General features: G+C 49.1%; 5 protein-coding genes across 5 annotated transcripts; 4 read left to right on the top strand and 1 right to left on the bottom strand.

Moving 5' to 3' along the window:
- Positions 1-290: 290 nt before the first annotated feature.
- Positions 291-1716, top strand: EURHEDRAFT_461013 (aminotransferase-like domain-containing protein; the record flags this gene model as incomplete). The annotated part of the gene is made up of 3 exons (XM_040784693.1): positions 291-770; positions 825-1198; positions 1248-1716. The coding sequence occupies 3 exons, from the start codon at positions 291-293 to the stop codon at positions 1714-1716; spliced, it is 1323 nt and encodes a 440-aa protein (XP_040636897.1).
- Positions 1717-5276: 3560 nt separating this feature from the next.
- Positions 5277-6733, top strand: EURHEDRAFT_414784 (uncharacterized protein). The gene is made up of 6 exons (XM_040782524.1): positions 5277-5496; positions 5555-5671; positions 5722-5912; positions 5966-6088; positions 6147-6227; positions 6289-6733. The coding sequence occupies exons 1-6, from the start codon at positions 5347-5349 to the stop codon at positions 6710-6712; spliced, it is 1086 nt and encodes a 361-aa protein (XP_040636896.1). The 5' UTR covers positions 5277-5346; the 3' UTR covers positions 6713-6733.
- A 372-nt stretch (positions 6734-7105) lies between these two features.
- Positions 7106-8986, top strand: EURHEDRAFT_505228 (FAD-binding dehydrogenase; the record flags this gene model as incomplete). Its single annotated transcript, XM_040785829.1, has 2 exons — positions 7106-7513; positions 7573-8986. The coding sequence occupies 2 exons, from the start codon at positions 7106-7108 to the stop codon at positions 8863-8865; spliced, it is 1701 nt and encodes a 566-aa protein (XP_040636895.1). The 3' UTR covers positions 8866-8986.
- Positions 8889-10448, bottom strand: EURHEDRAFT_414780 (uncharacterized protein). Its single transcript, XM_040782523.1, has 6 exons — positions 10252-10448; positions 10147-10186; positions 9912-10083; positions 9726-9862; positions 9616-9670; positions 8889-9563 (listed from the first exon to the last, which is right to left on the bottom strand). The coding sequence occupies exons 1-6, from the start codon at positions 10387-10389 to the stop codon at positions 8999-9001; spliced, it is 1107 nt and encodes a 368-aa protein (XP_040636894.1). The 5' UTR covers positions 10390-10448; the 3' UTR covers positions 8889-8998.
- A 4904-nt stretch (positions 10449-15352) lies between these two features.
- EURHEDRAFT_388259 (putative D-arabinitol dehydrogenase ArbD) lies at positions 15353-16904 on the top strand. Its single transcript, XM_040779735.1, has 4 exons — positions 15353-15862; positions 15928-15997; positions 16063-16488; positions 16543-16904. Exons 1-4 carry the CDS (start codon positions 15448-15450, stop codon positions 16721-16723), a joined length of 1092 nt encoding a protein of 363 aa, XP_040636893.1. The 5' UTR covers positions 15353-15447; the 3' UTR covers positions 16724-16904.
- The last annotated feature ends 1132 nt before the right edge of the window (positions 16905-18036 follow it).

Here is an 18036-nt window from a genome sequence, read left to right as displayed (position 1 = left end):
CAGGCCAAATAAGGTGTCTTTAGGTGTCTATGGGCGACCTATGTCAATGTCTATCCATATGGTTGTGGTTGTTGTAAGTCGTGATCGAGATATCGTATATGGTTTACGATTCGAGATCAATCATTGGCTAGATCGCCTTTATTAACCGAGATGGTAAACAAAGGATGCCATTGGTCAGCTTGCTCAAGCGAGATTCGGCGGATTGACCAAATTTCAAAACGACATATTTTCCCTTATTGCTCAGGGTTACGATTGCAACAATACGAAACTCCACTTTCCCCGCCTTTGTGATGTCTCAGTTGGATCAGGTCAATCTCTTTCGCGGCTGGCCTTCTGCAGACCTCTTGCCAACGGAGCGTCTGAAGAAAGCTGCGGTAGATGCCCTGTCTAATCCAGTTATTTCCACTGAAGGATATGGCTACGGGCCCGATGAAGGGTATTTTCCGCTCAGAGAAAATATCGCGAGGTGGCTTACCGAGTTTTATAACCCCGTGCAGGCTATTGATTCGAACCGTATATGCATCACCGGCGGTGCCAGTCAAAATTTAGCGTGCATTTTGCAGGTTTTCACAGACCCAGTTCAAACGAAACACGTTTGGCTTGCAAACCCGACATACCACCTCGTCTTTCAAACCTTCGAAGATGCTGGATTCTACCAACGGCTTGGGGGGATACCGGAAGACGAAGAGGGACTGGATGTTAACGCTCTCGCTCTCGCCCTTGAAGTGTTTGAAAAGAAATTACCCGCAAACAATGAGGATACCAGACATGTAGGTCCCACGTCTAGATGGTACTGAAGTAGTTCTGATGAACCAATAAAGGAGAATATAAAATCTCCCAAACCGCATAGGAAGTCATATCGGCACATTATATACTGTGTCCCGACATTCTCGAATCCGTCCAACAAAACAATGTCAATTTCGCGACGCGAGTTACTCGTTAGGGTCGCCCGCAATTATGACGCCCTCATCGTATGCGATGATGTTTATGATTTTTTGCCATATGAACAATCCGACAATAGCATAGTCCAATCCAGCCTACCGCGCCTCGTGGACATTGATAGGTTTCTTGACCATGGCCCAAGAGAACGGTTTGGGAATGTGGTGAGCAACGGTTCATTTAGCAAATTAATTGGTGCTGGTTGTCGCGTGGGCTGGGCTGAAGGGACTAGCGATCTCGTTTATGGACTTTCTCAAACGTATTACTATCTCTCCCGTTCAACTTGTAATGGCTAACCCCCACTACAGTGGCTCTACCAGGTCTGGCGGTGCCCCGTCACAGCTCATGTCCACCTTCATAAACGAATTACTCGAGGACAAATCCCTCCAACGTCACATCGCTGAAACCATCATCCCAGCTGGTTCACGCCGGTATGCTCTGATGATATCCGCAATAAACGAGAATCTGGCATCACTCGGTGTTACCTTCCTTTCTGACACTGAACATCAGCTAGCAATCGGTGGATACTATGTCTGGATTGAACTGCCCCTCCCGTTGGATACTGCTCAAGTATGCAAAGTTGCGCTGGACCGCTACAACCTCGTCCTCGGTGACGAATGTCTGTTTACTGTGCCGAGTACCACGCCACAAACAGATAGACAACAGCATATAAGGCTGTGTTTCATGTGGGAAGCTGAAGAAAAGCTGGCTGAGGGTGTGAAAAGGCTTGGGTCTGTGCTTCAAATGTTACGCGAGAATGTCACTTTCGAGAAGTGAATAATGATAGGAATGTACACATGTTAAGCTTAATCCTGTCCATCATAAACTAATTACATAGACGGACTGCCAACAGATTATAACATCCTGCGCTATTCACGCTCTGTGGCGGATTGGAGTTGCGGCCTCCCCTCTCCAAATTAGGAAATGCGATTCGACTTTACTCAGAAGCAGGTCTACGGCGCAACTCATGGATCAAATGCAGTAAGATCGAACATCGCAAACTTTTATTCAGCCGATCACTCCAACCCAGTTGATCCAGTCCTTCCCGGTTACGTCTTAGTGACGAACGGAGCGGTCCAGGCAAATTTTATCTCGCTATACGCCATCGTCGGATCTGGTGATCATGCCATATCACTGTCCCACGTACCAATAACTCTATTCTGTCGCTGAGTCCCTGGGAGCTGAAGTGATCTGCGGCGCTCTTCGGATGAAAACAACTGGCAACTAGGCCTCAACGTAATTCGGTCTTGAGTAATCGCACCAGGAATATCAGATCACAAACACCTGCTAAATATTGGCCACAGATTATGATATTCGTAGGAGAGGATGGCGGAATTCGCATCACGGCCTCGAGAACATTCGGGACAACTTTGCGGGCATCAATATGGTCCTTTGAGAGCATTTGGACACGCCATCGGAGGTGAAGCAACGCGACATAAACGAAAGCAAAACATGTATGCGTTAGCTCAGGAGTAAGGCCAACGGTTCTCTTGGACGTAGTGTTCGAATCTTCTTTCCAATGAGTAAATTAGTCTCTGTCTGGAGAGCAGCGGCCTCCCGCACTATCGACTGTAACGGTTCTGTTCCAGTGGCCGCTTTGGTGTCAACCTGAGAGCTTAATCGCAATAATCGCGATAATCGGAACAATATCGGAACTAATTCCAAAGCGTAACCGCAAATATCATCCACATGTTTTGTATTGGTACGTAAAAGCTGGTACAATTGGCCGCTTATAGAGTCGTGGATACAACTTGAACGATGTGCTGACAAGCCCGCCATGTTATCCATGGTTGTAAACCACTTCACCAGACACTGTACATAAGTGTCATCTATGTATGAAGAATAAGTGCCCAGAAATGTATTCAACAGCTGCAATGCCCCAAAACGATGTGATCCCCATGTTTGCGTATTTCCATTACAAACATCATTCGTACAGAGCACCATTGCCGTAGTAATAGTTTCGGGTCTTAGAACATCTTGAGTATTGGAAAGAGCAAATTCAAGCGGGGAAATTTCCTAGTTCATGAACTTCAGACACGCTGTCGAGGGCCCTGGACCGGGTCCCACCGAAGTGACTGTATTGGCTACAGGCTGCGGCTAAAGTGCACGAAAGGTATGAGGGGTATCTAACGCGGCGCTAATCATGCTTCGGAGAAAAGACCCTGGGGCTGCAGGGAAGAACCTGACTCACGGTACTAGAGATGTGCATATAGGATCGGGAGTCTTCTGGATGACAACCATGGCGACAAGTTACCGGATGATGGGTAGGTATGTTCAACCCCACACTGCCTATTTAGACCGATAGATGCGTCCTGAAGATCTACCGCTATCTAATTTTGGCCTACACTGGGTGTTTGGCTGACGACTCGTGGACCATATACACATCCCCGATACCGAGTACAACGAGTTCATACCGGCCTTCTAAGGTCACACTGCGGATTTCTGATCAGTGCCAACATCGAATCATTGGGTCAAAAAAGTTTTAACATTTTTTCGCCAGCATTCCGTACACCCGTCCCACCTCCTTCGCTGATTTCCCGTAATATCACTTGATTGACCCATTATTCTTGAGTCTGCGTGGCCGGGTATAGGGTATAGAGCATGTCTAAAGCTGTATTTATTATTAGCCGCGCTTCTAAATGTTACCCAGGAAGAAGAAAACGGGACACATCCACGATTTTTCTTTTCTTTTCTTTTTTTTTTTTTGCCTGTGGTAAAGAGCCTATTCCCTTCTCGGCGTTCCAAGCGGCCTAGTCAATCAGCTATGGTTCCGCATATGCGTATCAGACGGCAACACTCCTCAATTCTATACGGTATGAATAGTTAAGTTCGGTGCCTCCGTAAAACTTAGAATCTTCGATCCAGAGCTGGAGGAACAAAGCATGTTCAAGCGGGATAAATTACCACTGCTTCATAGCGGACATTGGTCGATCGGAGATCAAATAGAAGTCGAGAACCAAATGCAATTGACCTGCTTTTACTAACGTACCTGGATGCTTCCTTCCGGAGGCGGCATTGTCGCCGTCCCTGATACCGGGGTAGCGGGTTTTCCCGTTCATTGGGTCAATCGTGAGTCCCTCGCCCGTTGACCATGTGGCTACAGCCTCTTCACGATGGAACCGGGCTTGTTTTGAGACACTATCGGTAATGATAGCAATCGCGGGGCTAAGATAGCTACAGTATGGTGCCCCAGTCTTGGTTTTTCAGTCACCATCTAAAATATCCACAATGATCTATGGATCTGCTACAGGCACAGCGTCCACCCGAGATGGTACAGCAGATAACCGAGCAAACATGTGTGATAGAAGAAAAGTGTCATTCCGTTGCTCCACTGGCGGGGAACTGATTCAGCATTTTTGTTAGTTAATTAAGGGGCTGCAGTACGGAGTAGAGTGGCCCAGAATATCTGCACGTCCCCATCCACTGTACCGAGCAGACGGTTATCAACTATGTACTACTGACATACTAGTTATTATAGGGCAAAAGAAAGCAATCCTTTAAGGAGTACATACTCTGTACGGAGTATATATTTTGACTCTTCTCCTTAATTCTACGCTTAAAAACCACTCGGCGGCGCCGAGTCGAGAATCCCACATACAGTGCTGATCCCGAAGTCTAAACGGGTCTCGAAGATGTACTCCGGAGTACTAATCTCAATTCATCTTAGCCTTAAGAGCCGAAACCCGGCCCGTCAATTAAACGCCAGGTTATGCTAATCTCCGTATTCTGCATTTGACTAATGTCCACGATGGACTATCACGACGAGAGCGGAGACTTGTGCCATATTTAGAGCGTTATCTTGGGAGAACTTCGGTCGTCATCTCCGGGGTTATTTTATATTTGCCCAGATCATGATACTTTTGCTTTTTCCTTTTCTTTTTTTTTTCTTGGGGGTTGGGGTACGGAACAAGAATGGGTTCGCCAAGATAGCCTTGGCTGATATCAAGAAGACCATGGGTTCGCGGAGTACAACCAGAAATCTCTTCATGATGAGAGGAGCAGCAGGGCTAATTTAGCCGGTAGCGAAACATCACTAGTGGCGACATTGCTACTCCGTACTGAGTACTACCACTCCGTATGGATAATATTCGCCTTTTCTAGACTTCTTATGGAAAAGCTCGACATAGGATCGGCGTTCAACGATGGGTCGTGAAGAGATTTCAAACGCCAAGTATTACATATATAGCTTAGTTGCCGATTTTCGCATCGCAGAGCCATATCGCAGTGGAGCCTAGATTGGGGATTTAAATGAGTAGTATCCACTGCACGGAAAACCGCCTATAACCACCGCGGAATGGTCATATATTAAAATCGCTGCGCCGGCCTTCAATCGGTGGCCCAGTCCATCACCTACCACTCACCTTTCGCATACAGCACGAAACAGCCCCTTGATCCATCGTGGAAACCATGGCTATAATCGCCGACGATGCGCCAAACCTGGCCGGCAGTGTCATCACGTTGACTATACTTGCCTTTATGACCTACGGAATGCGGATGTATTGTAGAATAAGCAGAAAGTCGTGGGGGGCGGAAGATTGGATCATGACTGTGGCAGTGGTATGCATCATCTGTCAGTGTCTGAGATGGAGTCCAGCTGACAGCTATCACGAAACAGGTGCCGTTCTGTGTGCTCGTGGCGGGCTGCCTTGGAGGCGCGTTTAATGGCATCGGCATTCATAACTGGCGGTTGCAACAGCCTGAGAACGTAAAGTATCAGGCGGGAGGTCAAAAGGTTTCACAACAGCCACTTCGCCAACCAACCTAGCACTAATCAACGCCTAGTTCTTTCTTATTTTCGAAGTTGGTTACTGCGCCGCCATCATTCCGATCAAGCTCAGCATCAGTTGGATGCTGATCCGAGTCGCCGAAGGACGCAAGATGTATATTTACACTCAGTACGCTGTAATCGCCTTGTTCACGACCATGAACATAATTGCGCTTATTTTCATTCTCGTGAACTGTATACCGGTTGAGTATGGCTCTGCAATCGAACAAGCGTCTGTCTCAATACTCATCAGTCTCGCAGGGCCGCCTGGGACACGAGCCTTCTTGAGAAAGGAGGACACTGCCAACCTGCTCACGTTTTGACGGATGTCTACTACGCTACTACTGCTGTAAACATCGTCACGGACTGGCTGACAGCCTTAATGTTCGTACCAAGTCACCAGTAGACGTTCTGAGTAATCGTTGAGACTGACTTCGACTAGGCCGATTCCCTTGCTCTGGCATGTTAAGCTTAACCATGCTGCTAAGGTATCTATTGTCGGTCTGATGAGTCTCGGTATACTGTGCGTAAATGCCATTGATATTGCTACCATGTTTCAGAACTGACATACCAAAACGCATCAGGGCGTCTGTCTCCGCATGTGTCCGACTCAAATACACCGTCAATCTGACCAACCAAACCGATTATCTCTTCGCTGTGGCTAATGTGGTCATCTGGGGGTTTGCGGAGAACGCCGTCGGCATGATTGTCGGCAACATCTCAACGCTACGTCCGCTATTCCGCAGTCTGCTTGACCACACTGTCCGAAAACCCGGGTACGGCAGCCGGTCCCGAGGCGGTCCTTCCAAACTGGCCTCCTCATACGAGTTATCTCAGAACGGAAAGAGCGGTAATAACTTCACAACCACGCTGTCCGAGGTTCGAGACGGCCATGGCACGAGAAGAAACAGCCAGTTAAGCGACGATGACAGCAGGAAATTGATTTTCCAGGGCCATGATAATCGTGACATTCTCGTTAGCCGGCAAATCAACATAGCATACGATTAGCTGTCTCAAAATGCACTCTACCTTTAATTATCAGATGAATGAGGGCCATCTCGTTCTCTCCTCCTTCGCTACAAACCGGATAACTTGAATCTTGATGTCTTTGTAGGAGCCGAGTGTAGCGTCTCTTCTCACTTGAGGTGAAACTAGACGCGCACGTATTATATTAAAGCCAAATGATGTTTTGTTGTACGCTCGATCTCCTGTGCATATCGAGACTGAGCTGATCGTGCGCTGATGGTCTGGATTTGCTCATTTCTATGAATCCACCGCCCCTACACGGGTATGGACCGAGGTAAACATTCCACCCCCACCCGAGTCCACCACTTTATCTATCAACCACCCTCCAGTATCTTTTAAAAAGAAGATTTCAATGAACAATATCGGGAGCTGAAAATGGCATCAAACGATCATCCCGTCATCATTGTCGGCGGCGGACTGGCGGGTCTTGTTGCGGCCTTCGAGCTCTCCAAACGCGACGTCCGGACGGTTATTGTGGACCAAGAGAATGAAGCGAACCTCGGTGGACAAGCTTTTTGGTCCCTTGGGGGTTTGTTTTGTGTAAACTCGGCTGAGCAACGCCGTCTGGGTGTCAAAGATAGTCGCGAACTGGCAATGCAAGACTGGTTGAACACTGCGCGTTTTGACCGTGACTGCGACTTCTGGCCCAAAAAATGGGCTGAGGCATTCGTCGATTTCGCGACCGATCACCTGGAACGCTATGTCAAGTCGCTGGGGCTGGGCTTCGCCAGTGTTGGATGGGCCGAGCGAGGCGATGGCCGCGCGGGAGGACACGGAAACTCCGTGAGAATATATATTGCGACCATTGTTGAACATACATGATGAGCTTACAAAAAGTATAGGTTCCTAGATTTCATCTAGCATGGGGCACAGGTCCAGCAGTTCTGGAGGCATTCGAGAAGCCAGTCCGGGCTGCGGCAGAGGGAGGACTGGTTGAGTTCAAGTTCAGACACCAAGTCGATGGGATCGTTGTCGACGAGAGCACCGGTGCGGCTATTGGTGTCCGAGGTCAAGTGCTCGAGCCGTCTGACACTGCGCGTGGGGTCGCGAGCAATCGGAAGGGTGTTGATGCCTTCGAATTGTACGGCAGCAGTGTCCTTGTCACTAGCGGGGGCATTGGTGCCAACGTTGACCTGGTCAAGAAGAACTGGCCTCTGGATCGGCTTGGCCCGCATCCACCGTCGAGCTTCGTCGTCGGCGTCCCTGCATACGTAGACGGCCGCATGATTGAAATCGCCCAAAAAGCAGGGGCCAGCGTGATCAATAGCGATCGTATGTGGCATTATACCGAAGGATTGAGAAACTGGGACCCCATCTGGCCGGAGCATGGAATCAGGATTATCCCTGGGCCCTCCTCATTGTGGCTCGATGCTACCGGGAAACGCTTACCACCAATGCTTTACCCTGGATGCGATACCCTGGCAACTTTAAAGCATATCTGCGGCACAGGATATGACTATACCTGGTTCATACTCAATAAGAGTATCATCGGCAAAGAGTTTGCACTTTCTGGCTCGGAACAAAATCCAGACGTGACCAACAAGAATCTCCTCATGACACTCCGACGAATCCTCAGCTCATCGCCACCTGGTCCTGTGCAAGCGTTCATGGATGAAGGAGTCGATTTTGTGATCGAACCTACCATTCCCGGACTGGTGGCCGGAATGAACAGGCTCGGCAAAGAGCAGGGCGGACCTGTCCTCGACGTTGAGCAAATTAAACGCGAAATTTATCTCCGGGATATCCAAATCAACAACAAATACACCAAAGATGCCCAGCTGATGCTTATCCGGAATGGACGTAATTATTTGCCGGATCGACTCGGTCGAGTAATGAAACCCCATAAACTTGCAGATCCACGTCATGGTCCCTTAATTGCCGTGCGTCTGAACCTCCTGACACGGAAGACCTTGGGAGGGCTTGAGACGGACCTACATGCAAATGTACTCCGTCCAGATGGATCGCGTTTCCCGAGCTTGTATGCCGCAGGCGAGGTCGCAGGGTTTGGTGGAGGGGGAGTTCATGGGTACAGTGCACTTGAAGGGACCTTTCTAGGGGGGTGCATCTTCTCGGGACGGACAGCAGGTATAAGAATAGCTGAGGTAGCAGGGAGACCACTACGATCATCTTTGTAGCAGCTCTTTAATGTGCGTGACCTCTGACATTACAACTCTTGTCAACTCTATTACCGTTCTCGGTTCTATCATATAGAAAAATAGTACATCACTCTCGAGGAAAGCAAAGGGGCTATAGAGACCAACTTAATGATTATGTCACTGATCTCCTATCGTCATGCGCCAAGGTATACTCGGTTGTGACCACAATACCCGCATGATCTCTGGGTGGGCTATTGGCATCTCCTCCTGACTCAATAATTCGCTCCTGACTCTCGTTCGATGAGTCGTCATGCTTGTCCTTATTCCTATTTATTATATCGAGCTCATATGGATGCTTGCCCTCATCCTTGGTACTGTTAATAGCTGTGAAATGTCCAGACTTGGAATGAAACATGCCACTGCGCCCAGTGCGCTGGTTACTGCTATAACCATTGGACGAGGATTTGAATGACTGGAACCACTTGAATCTTGCAAAGAGCGGCTTTATACCCGGAGCGCAGACAACGAAGACGGAGACCAGGGCTTCACGGGATGCCCAGCCCAGAGCAACGGAGAGCTTGTTGATGTTCGAAATCGAGTAGTACGTACGAAGAACAGCGGCGATCATGACGAAGATTCCGGACGAGAATAAGAGAGCCAAGACAAATTTCTGGAACGGTGGGATTTTGGCCGCAATGATGAGTGGTAATGGGACACACATGACGCCCAAGTCAGTTCTGTTCGTCTGTCAGATACATGTCTTCATTTTCGAATCAAGTCAAAGCTCACACAATGTTCAAGACCTCAATCACGAGATAGTTCAGTGGCCTGACTGTACAGTTTTCTGTGCATTGTCAGCTGGGTGTATGGAAATCCGACGACACTGACTAGATGCTTACCCCCTGCATACGGTTTGACTTGCCAATTCTTTTGGATTGGATAACATACAGCAAGATCGAAAACTAGAGAAGCCAAGAATGTACACACGCAAAAGCCACCCATAATCATGGTCATGCGATGCTGCCATAAACCAGTTCTGTCATCCCGTCAGTAAAGCGCAGGTTTTGACTCGCACGGGTACTGACGTGATTCGGTTATAAAGAAACATAAGGACGCCCTTGAATGACCACACCAGACAGATGTACGAAATCCAAGCGACGAAGGCATATATACCGCCTTGTTGAAGTTTGTGTACCTCGCTATCTGGGACTTCCATCGCCGACTTCTCATTGAGACCAATGTTGGAGCCGGTGTCATCTTCGTCAATTATTAGCGCTCCCTGAGTTCGTTTCGGGGGATCGAAAATTCTGCCTATCGTACCTAAAAGGTAGAGGAAAACCGTGTGCATTGTCCACCAAATCTACAAGTGAAAAGGTGTTAATTAGCTATGCGGTATAGGCCGGGCACAGATCATGCTTTACTCACCACAACGGACCCCAGACAGAGGTCGTCCCAGTAGAAACTCTGAGATCCTGACGACCAACGCACGAAGAGTCGCAAAGCAATTACCATGAGGCCAACAGCGTACGAGCCGAAAAGTTCGGCATGTAAGCTGTACCCCATTCTGGTGCTGTGAAGAGTCGGCCGGACGAGGTGCAAGAACGGAGAAAGTGAATGGCATGTAAAGACAGGTAATCCGGGTAGAGATTAATAGGGGACCCTTGCAGTTTAAAAGTACGCAGAGCGAGCAATGAGTGCAAAGCTTGTACGCTGTGAGATAATCTTCATTGCTTCCCCTGGCTGAGGCTAGACGGAGAGCACGGAGTATGGTTCCAAATTAACTTAACTCTACATTCATAGTCTCCCATATCCATGGATCAAACGCCCTGTACATCTTCCAGTTGTGGGGACCCAAGAAAGGCTGAGGCCAAGAGGATTAGGTGTTCCGACATTCTGGCATCCTCATGTGTGGCACATAGCTTAGCAATTCATGTCCTAGTTTCGTCCAACACCGATCCATGATGGAGAAAGATGGATCATCCAGATCACATGCATCACCGGTATGGACAATAGCATCCTTTCAGTGCGCGAGAAAAAGATCGATTGGCCCGCTACAGATGGGTATAGAGAGTGGATCCTCGCACTCGGCAACTCAGCAATAGCTGGCAATATGACAGGAAATGGCTCAGTCCTTGGCAAACTCTATTGTGACAGTCGTCAGTTCATCTTTTAAGCTTCATTCATTGTTTCAACGCCGCTGTCTCCACGGAACGGGGAAAGCCGTCCGCGTAATTGGTTTCGAATCTTTGGGGCAAACCATTGAGCCAAGAGCGTTGTTCTTGAAATACTTCTCTCGTTTCTCTCCCTCATGCTAATCAGTGCAGCCTTCTACGAGAGGACAAACTCCCGTCCTTTCACCCATCCCGCACTGCTGCATTCATGTTACAGCGTCAGCCATATCCTGTACGTAGCAGGCATTTCCAATGATGGCCTATGTAGCCTCCTGGTATCGTCTTTATGCACTGATCGCAGTCTCTATTAATACGGGCGTTCAGTTACTCTCTACCGATTAGTGCAAAGTCTATATACAGACTAAGTGTACATCGCACGATAGTTCTTCGGGGACCATTTTTAGCCAAAGGTTGACAGAAATGACGGATCACCAGTCCCCCGGACACCCATGCTCCTCGAAACCGGTTTGGCGTCGAGACCCCATGATGGGTCTTTCGATGATTTGCATCTTCACCTGCGTAATAACCACTCAACAGATTACCGATCGAGTTGGGAATTCTTTGATTGGCGCGAAAATCTCTCCCGCAACGGAATATATTACGATGAGCAGCTAAGACAGATCTCCTGGCAGGACCCCGAAGGCAGTCCCCGACGTTTCTCCAGTCGGGTGGTGGAACGATCTCTTCGGAGGACTTACTCTTCAAGGCGCCCGGGGCCTAGTACATGGGTTCGTCTGTATCTGGTCTGTCGTCCAATGTAAAAGCAGACCCATCGAGTGTGTACCAATCACTACAAGTCCAAAGTATATCGGGAATACTCCACTCCGGAAAGGTGACATATACCAAGTGGGTTTTAGAGTTGCTCGTCAAGGGTTTTGCATATTACATCCCTCACCGTGTACTTATGGTGCCTCAAAGCATTGCCGTGCGCTTTGCCAATGCAAAATGCACTATTTAGAGGATGGTCACTATTGCTTCAGGAGTCGCTCCCAAGTAAATGAGTCCGAGCTCCCCTGAGATAAACTATGGGTCTTTGTGTGGAGGGTGCCGAAATCTCGTTGCCAGTCGACAGTCAAAGTTTATTTCCGCGGGTGAATGGGATTGACATTAAGTTTCCCTATTATGTTTCACGGAATGCTCTTTACTCTGTATGAACCACAGGCCACCTCTTTGTACCAAATGCTAAGTCTACGAAGCTGGTCACAGTGACTAGAATGTGAAGGTCGAGGCTCAGGGAACCAGTAATCCATTCTGACTTCTAGAGCGGTTGCAATATTGCTAATATAGCCACCCCTAGCTATCAGGGATACGAATAGCCGCAAATTGTCGCTGTACAATCATTGTCCAATGAGGTTCACTACATTTGTGGCCAGTCATCCAACACAGCTTCGACCCCATGTAGCTCCAGAATCGCCGTGCTCTGCGTAGGCACGTCAATAAGGATCTCATAGCGGCCCGGAGAAAGCACACGCGCCAGGTTCCCTAAAGTGAGCGACAAAGTAGTAGACCGCGTTCTTTGGGGTACTATGTTCTTCGCCCGCATATACGCAGCCAATTGTCTAATAGGATACGGTGGGGGGGTCTCCATTCTTGCTGGCCACAAAGCCAAGAGCGACGAAATCCGACGTCCTCCAGTTTGTGTTCGTCACCTCCACCGCGATCGGCGGCAATAGGTACAGATCGAGATAAGAGGTGTTGCAGTCGACTAGCAGGTCCGTGATCCAGTACGTACCGAGAGTTGGCAAGTGTGAGAGCGAGGTATTGTGCGGTGCTTCTCACGAAAATACCGTTGAGAAGTTGCTGTAGTGCAAGCTATATCTGAAGGGCAACACTGCATCCTGGTAGAACGAGTATGTTCTCTCTGGTTGGTTCCCGCGAGGCCGCAAAGTCATATCGGCCATAGGAATTTGGTCCACATAATGGGCAGGATAAGGATTGTCAATACATCAAAGATCGCGGGTCCACCTTCCTGGTCAGGGTATGCGGCCCAGAGGATTGCAGAAACATTTGGGTTTTGGAGAGGGGTGTCGTCAAGCAGGTTGCCCACTTCAATCACCATACAGGGTTCCTCTAGAGCTTAGAGCCGTTCGGTCAACGCCCATTGTGCAGCAGGCCAGGCGATCGATGCGCGGCCGTTCAGCTCGCTTGAGGTCGATACATCGCTGCCACCGAAAAACAACACCACATCAGCTTGTCTGGCTGCTTCATTTTGCGTGGTCCAATTTCCCGTGGTGGCGCTCGATGTCGATGGACCCAATGCGTAAAAGATTTTCAGTCCAAGCTGACTAGCTGCATGAAGTAGTGGACTGTGGTAGTATGGGGGCATACCGAAGTAACTGCCAAGAGTTGCCAAGTAGCGTTGGCATAGGGGCTTTCTCAAATTAGAGTGACATGGTGTTAGTTCCGATTGAGCATGAATCGAAAAATATGTGGACTATAAGAGGACGGTAACCTTTCGCCTGCTGTAAAGGCTGCTTTGACCCTCTTATAGACGTCAAGATCGAATGTAATACTTCAGTACATGCCAACAATGTTGCTTCATCTTCGCTTTGTGATATTCCTGGCGTTTTTTCCCGTAATTGCCGCTATCAGAAGCGACGATGGAACATTCCTCAGTCCTTCGCTAGGGTTCGTCCCCGTTTTCGAGATTGGCTCGCTAATTCAAGTGTCGACATCACCACCTTCCAAGACAACATTAGATTTGCAGGTTCTATCGGTGCCGGCGGAATCGAGCTGATGCCATTCTACAACTATGGTGCTCAGGTGGATGAGATTCCTCCAGGTGCAAACTGGTCGACCTATCACTGGCTAATGGCTCCGTTGCATCATGCAGTTCTCGCATCTGATTGAAGACTTTCCAAATGGATCATTTCCCGGGCGAATTCCTAGTTGGAAGACTGGGGATCTTGTGGCGTTAGTCTTGGCAGAGGTTATCTCAACAGCGAGCAAGAACTGGTCCAGTACATCTACCATGGGTTCGACCTTCACGACATACCAGCAGCTGATACTCAATCATATAACACTGGAGGACGAGACACAAGGGCATCGCTTCATCTGGCCTCTTCAAGCCACATTTATCGAATATTCGCCTTCCACTAGGTCCAGACTCACGCCAAAAACCTCGAGTATGTAAGTAGCACGTCGACCAATATCTTCGATAATGGCTCCTATAGTATCGATCACTTCAGTTCATAGGGTACAGAGACGATCATCAACTTCTAGGAAGTGCATATGTTGACTGACGAAGTTGTCAATATGTCAAGGGGTCGGAAGTTGTAGTGCGCTCCCACGATCTTGTGGATGTTCGAAATTCCAATAGCGATTTATTCAGTCCGGAAGGATAGTGTAGAGATCCAATCCAATATATCATGGACACTCTACCACGCAGATTCTTCCAGAGGCATGACTATCCTCTCCGACCACAGTTGCCATTGCTACTCTTCCGGAACAACAATATCGGGCTGCAAAGTCCTGCTGACAGTGCCCTGAACTGTACTCTCGACACATCCGATCAGGTTCAAGCCTACATGAATAACTATCACAGTTCCCTTTTCGATGGTTATCGCGAGTATCTGCAGACCCTGGCAGAGTGGGCGCACTCATGTCTCAATCTGCAGCTGCCAGCCCAAGTCTCGTATAACCTTCCCATGGACATGGCAGCAAATATCCCATTCGTCGGCACCCCTGAATGCAGAAGTCTGACAATGGTTTTATTGGAAGTGTGGAACTTGTTCCGTACGCAGAGGTCAAGGTTAAGGGGTGGTTGTGTGTGATTGCTCCAGAGTGCTGTGTCTCCGATTTATATATATAACCGGGCCCTATGTTACGCACTCAAGCCACTCGAGATGCCACTCAGGATCTCACTCTTTGGAATGGCATCCTCAGGTTAACGCGAGGATTATAGAAACATCAATGCGAAATACCTCACACCCGACAGCTATGTAAAAACATCGTACTTTACTCCGTACTGCATAATCGGGTCCGAATCCGCAAAGCTGTCGGCTCCACTTTCGGCCTGCTCGTCCCGCGCAAGTTCCTCCGGTGCAACGAGAGCTCCGGGATAGCTGTAGGGAAGATTCTTGGTGAAGCACTCCGAGGTGTTGCTGAAGAATGAGGTGTCAGCACCAGGGCATGGATGACATGGTCTCTTGCCACTGTTCTGGAGACAATTCCAGCTCCAAGACTACCCGGAGAGTATGACGTAACTACTATCAACAACCTGTGTCTGCATTTTGTTTCTTTCTTTATCTTTTCTCAATGGCATGAAGTAATGCAGATTGAGGGTAGCAACGATCGAAGGAGGAGCAACCGGTCATTGGCAGCCAGATCCCGCTCTCACTGGCCCAAAGCAAAAGGAAAAAGACAGGTTGTAGCCGTCGTTACATCATAGCGATGTATTGCGGACCATCCAGCGACAATATGAATTCGCTTGTTGAGCCATAGCTTACTTATGCTCCCTCTCTTCTCTCTGTCCTCCCCCATCCCTCCTACATTTTCTCAATTTCCTGCGATATACCGTACCCATCCTACCCACCACTCCCCGAAAGCAAGTATCACCACCAAAATGTCTTCCCTCCGCGCCAACTTCCCCGAACAAGTCGACTCCGGTGGCCCCCCGATTGCCAGCCGGGGCCGCCGTGAGTCCTACGCGCGGACTGATGAGAGCGTCACCTTTGAGTATCCCGATGAGAGCCAGATGCCTCACTCGCCCACCATCGAGGGCATGCGCTATAAGCGCACCCTGACCGAGTTCTCGCTCGAGAAGAAGGTGACGATTGTCACGGGCGGTGCTCGTGGTCTAGGTCTCGTCATGTCACAGGCCATCCTCACCTCCGGCGCGGATTTGGCCATTGTCGACCTGAACAGTATGTCTCGGGGTTTATCTGGTATTCATTCCTGTCGTGCAAATGCTAACCCAATTCTCCTATAGAGGACGAAGCCGAATACCAGGCCAACAACTTGGTCAGACAATTCAAGGAGGAGAACCCCACTTTGGAGCTGTATGTTTTCCTTGGCGGTTCTTGTATTATGCGGCAAGAAAGCTCAGTGCTAACTTTGAGAGAAGACCACCCAAGATTACTGCCCACTATGCCGACGTCTCCAGTCCCGACTCGGTCAACAAGGCCCTGGAAGAAATCATCGCCCAGCACGGCCGCATTGACAACCTCGTCACCTCCGCCGGTTTCACCGAGAACTTCGATGCCATTCACTACCCCCATGAGCGGATGCAGAAGTGCTGGGCTGTCAACGTCGACGGCTCATACCTCTTTGCCACTGGCGTTGCCCGTCATCTGATCGAGCGCAAGGCCCCCGGCAGCATTGTCATGATTGGCAGCATGTCCGGTGCTGTGGTCAACGTCCCGCAGCCCCAGGCCCCCTACAACGCCGCGAAGGCTGCCGTCCGCCATCTTGCCTCGTCTTTTGCTGTGGAGTGGGCGCCATATGACATCCGTGTCAACTGTATCAGTCCCGGTTACATGATGACCGCTTTGTAAGTGTCAATTGCCTGAACGCGTTGGTTTCCAATTGCTGACTTGTGCTTCAGAACACGCAAGATTCTCGATGAGAACCCTGAACTGGAGGAGAAGTGGACCTCGCTCATCCCCGCCGGCAAGATGGGTGCCCCCGAAGACCTCATGGGTCCCGTCACCTTCTTGCTCAGTGACGCTGCCAAGTATGTTACCGGCGCCGACCTGAGAGTCGACGGTGGTTACACTTTGACTTAATTCTCTGTACTTTCGTCGTCATGGGTTGTATTAATTAGCTTTGTTTACGATGTTCTACGGTCTGTGTTTATTTTGGTTGGGTTCATGAAAACAGTTATGATATAGAAGACGTACCAGGTGTACGAATAGATAGGCGACAGCCGGGTTTCTGTCGTGTTTGTCAGTACATAAATGATACCGCTACAAGATTGCAATAGTCTGTCAAGTGACGTAGCATGTCAGATTTTCTACATCGGGCAGCGTATCCATGGAACCTCTTGCGGGAACACTCTTCGCGTCATGGACCATACTCGGGGAGATATTGTGACGTTTTAGTGCGGTGAAAAGTTGTCCACAGTGAGTATAGTGTCTTCTACCATGATAATCTAGCTTCAAGCTGCCGTATCTGGGTTAGAATTTGTTCTTGTTTACTCAGGCTCAATACCGTACCACCGGACTCCAAGTGACCGTCAATCCGACCTGACAGCCGGCAATGGTCAGTGCGCACATGTCACATATTTCTAGGAAGGTGGGTGAACGAGCTTAGTGCTGTGGTGTTATCCAATTGTGTTCGAGGTTTATCGTGGTTCCTAGAGACGATCTGCGTCTAGCAGCTTGGATCTCACAGATAGAACATGGTGCGGAGTACATTCACCATGTTTATACATTCTGCCAACAGGCCATGGACGTGAGTGAAGCGCGACTGCGCACGTCGTCCCTCCGGTGACTATGAAAGACTTGAGATCCCTCCAACTACAGCGTCAAGCGATTGAGGGCATCATCGATGCAGCAACTCAACCACCGGCGCCATATGAAACAACATCCTAACCCGATTTATAGCTGTTGACGACTCATTGGTTAGTCCCGGACAGGCATGCGTAATCACCGCTGTGCTGCCCCTCGCTTTACCGCCATGTTCAGGACTGATAGTATTCGCACTTTCTTTCTCGGTGTAATGTCGGCAGTCGAGCGTATTGCATTTGAACTGCTATCCAGCTTTCCAGCTCGGCTGGTTTATTCCACTGTTATGAGACGAAAGAAAGCCATCTTCGCTTCTCCATGGAGTCCGGCGTCTCATCAACCCGAGGAGAAGACAAATCCTGATAGAGAGATCCAGACACCAGACACGCTAGCCAACACCGGCCTAGCGCTATTCCCCTGCTGAATTCTGATGCCTGATTGGTGGATTGTTTTTTGATTGGCCAATTGGCGACGTGGCTCCGAGGGCTCTGCTATAGGGCTTGCCGGTCATGTTATTCTGTACCCCCTTATACCAGAGTGTACATGGCCAACTTGTAGGGCATTCTATAGGAATATATCGTGATGAAGCACTT

The sequence above is a fragment of the Aspergillus ruber genome (assembly GCF_000600275.1).
Source record: "Aspergillus ruber CBS 135680 unplaced genomic scaffold scaffold00023, whole genome shotgun sequence".
Taxonomy (NCBI): domain Eukaryota; kingdom Fungi; phylum Ascomycota; class Eurotiomycetes; order Eurotiales; family Aspergillaceae; genus Aspergillus; species Aspergillus ruber.
Note: the sequence above shows the minus strand (reverse complement) of the source record. Positions and strands in the feature narration are given on the sequence as shown.

What these genes read in the sequence shown, in the direction of transcription:
- EURHEDRAFT_414780 (XM_040782523.1), bottom strand. Translation starts at nt 10,389, where the DNA reads ATGGGGTACAGCTTACATGCCGAACTTTTCGGCTCGTACGCTGTTGGC. An exon ending in TTTCTTTATAACCGAATCAC is followed by an intron (nt 9,863 to 9,911) that starts GTCAGTACCCGT and finishes ACGGGATGACAG; the next exon opens with AACTGGTTTATGGCAGCATC. An exon ending in AGTCAAACCGTATGCAGGGG is followed by an intron (nt 9,671 to 9,725) that starts GTAAGCATCTAG and finishes GACAATGCACAG; the next exon opens with AAAACTGTACAGTCAGGCCA.
- EURHEDRAFT_388259 (XM_040779735.1), top strand. Translation starts at nt 15,448, where the DNA reads ATGCTCCCTCTCTTCTCTCTGTCCTCCCCCATCCCTCCTACATTTTCT. An exon ending in GGCCATTGTCGACCTGAACA is followed by an intron (nt 15,863 to 15,927) that starts GTATGTCTCGGG and finishes ATTCTCCTATAG; the next exon opens with AGGACGAAGCCGAATACCAG. An exon ending in GAGAACCCCACTTTGGAGCT is followed by an intron (nt 15,998 to 16,062) that starts GTATGTTTTCCT and finishes CTTTGAGAGAAG; the next exon opens with ACCACCCAAGATTACTGCCC.
- EURHEDRAFT_414784 (XM_040782524.1), top strand. Translation starts at nt 5,347, where the DNA reads ATGGCTATAATCGCCGACGATGCGCCAAACCTGGCCGGCAGTGTCATC. An exon ending in GGATCATGACTGTGGCAGTG is followed by an intron (nt 5,497 to 5,554) that starts GTATGCATCATC and finishes ATCACGAAACAG; the next exon opens with GTGCCGTTCTGTGTGCTCGT. An exon ending in ATCAGGCGGGAGGTCAAAAG is followed by an intron (nt 5,672 to 5,721) that starts GTTTCACAACAG and finishes ATCAACGCCTAG; the next exon opens with TTCTTTCTTATTTTCGAAGT.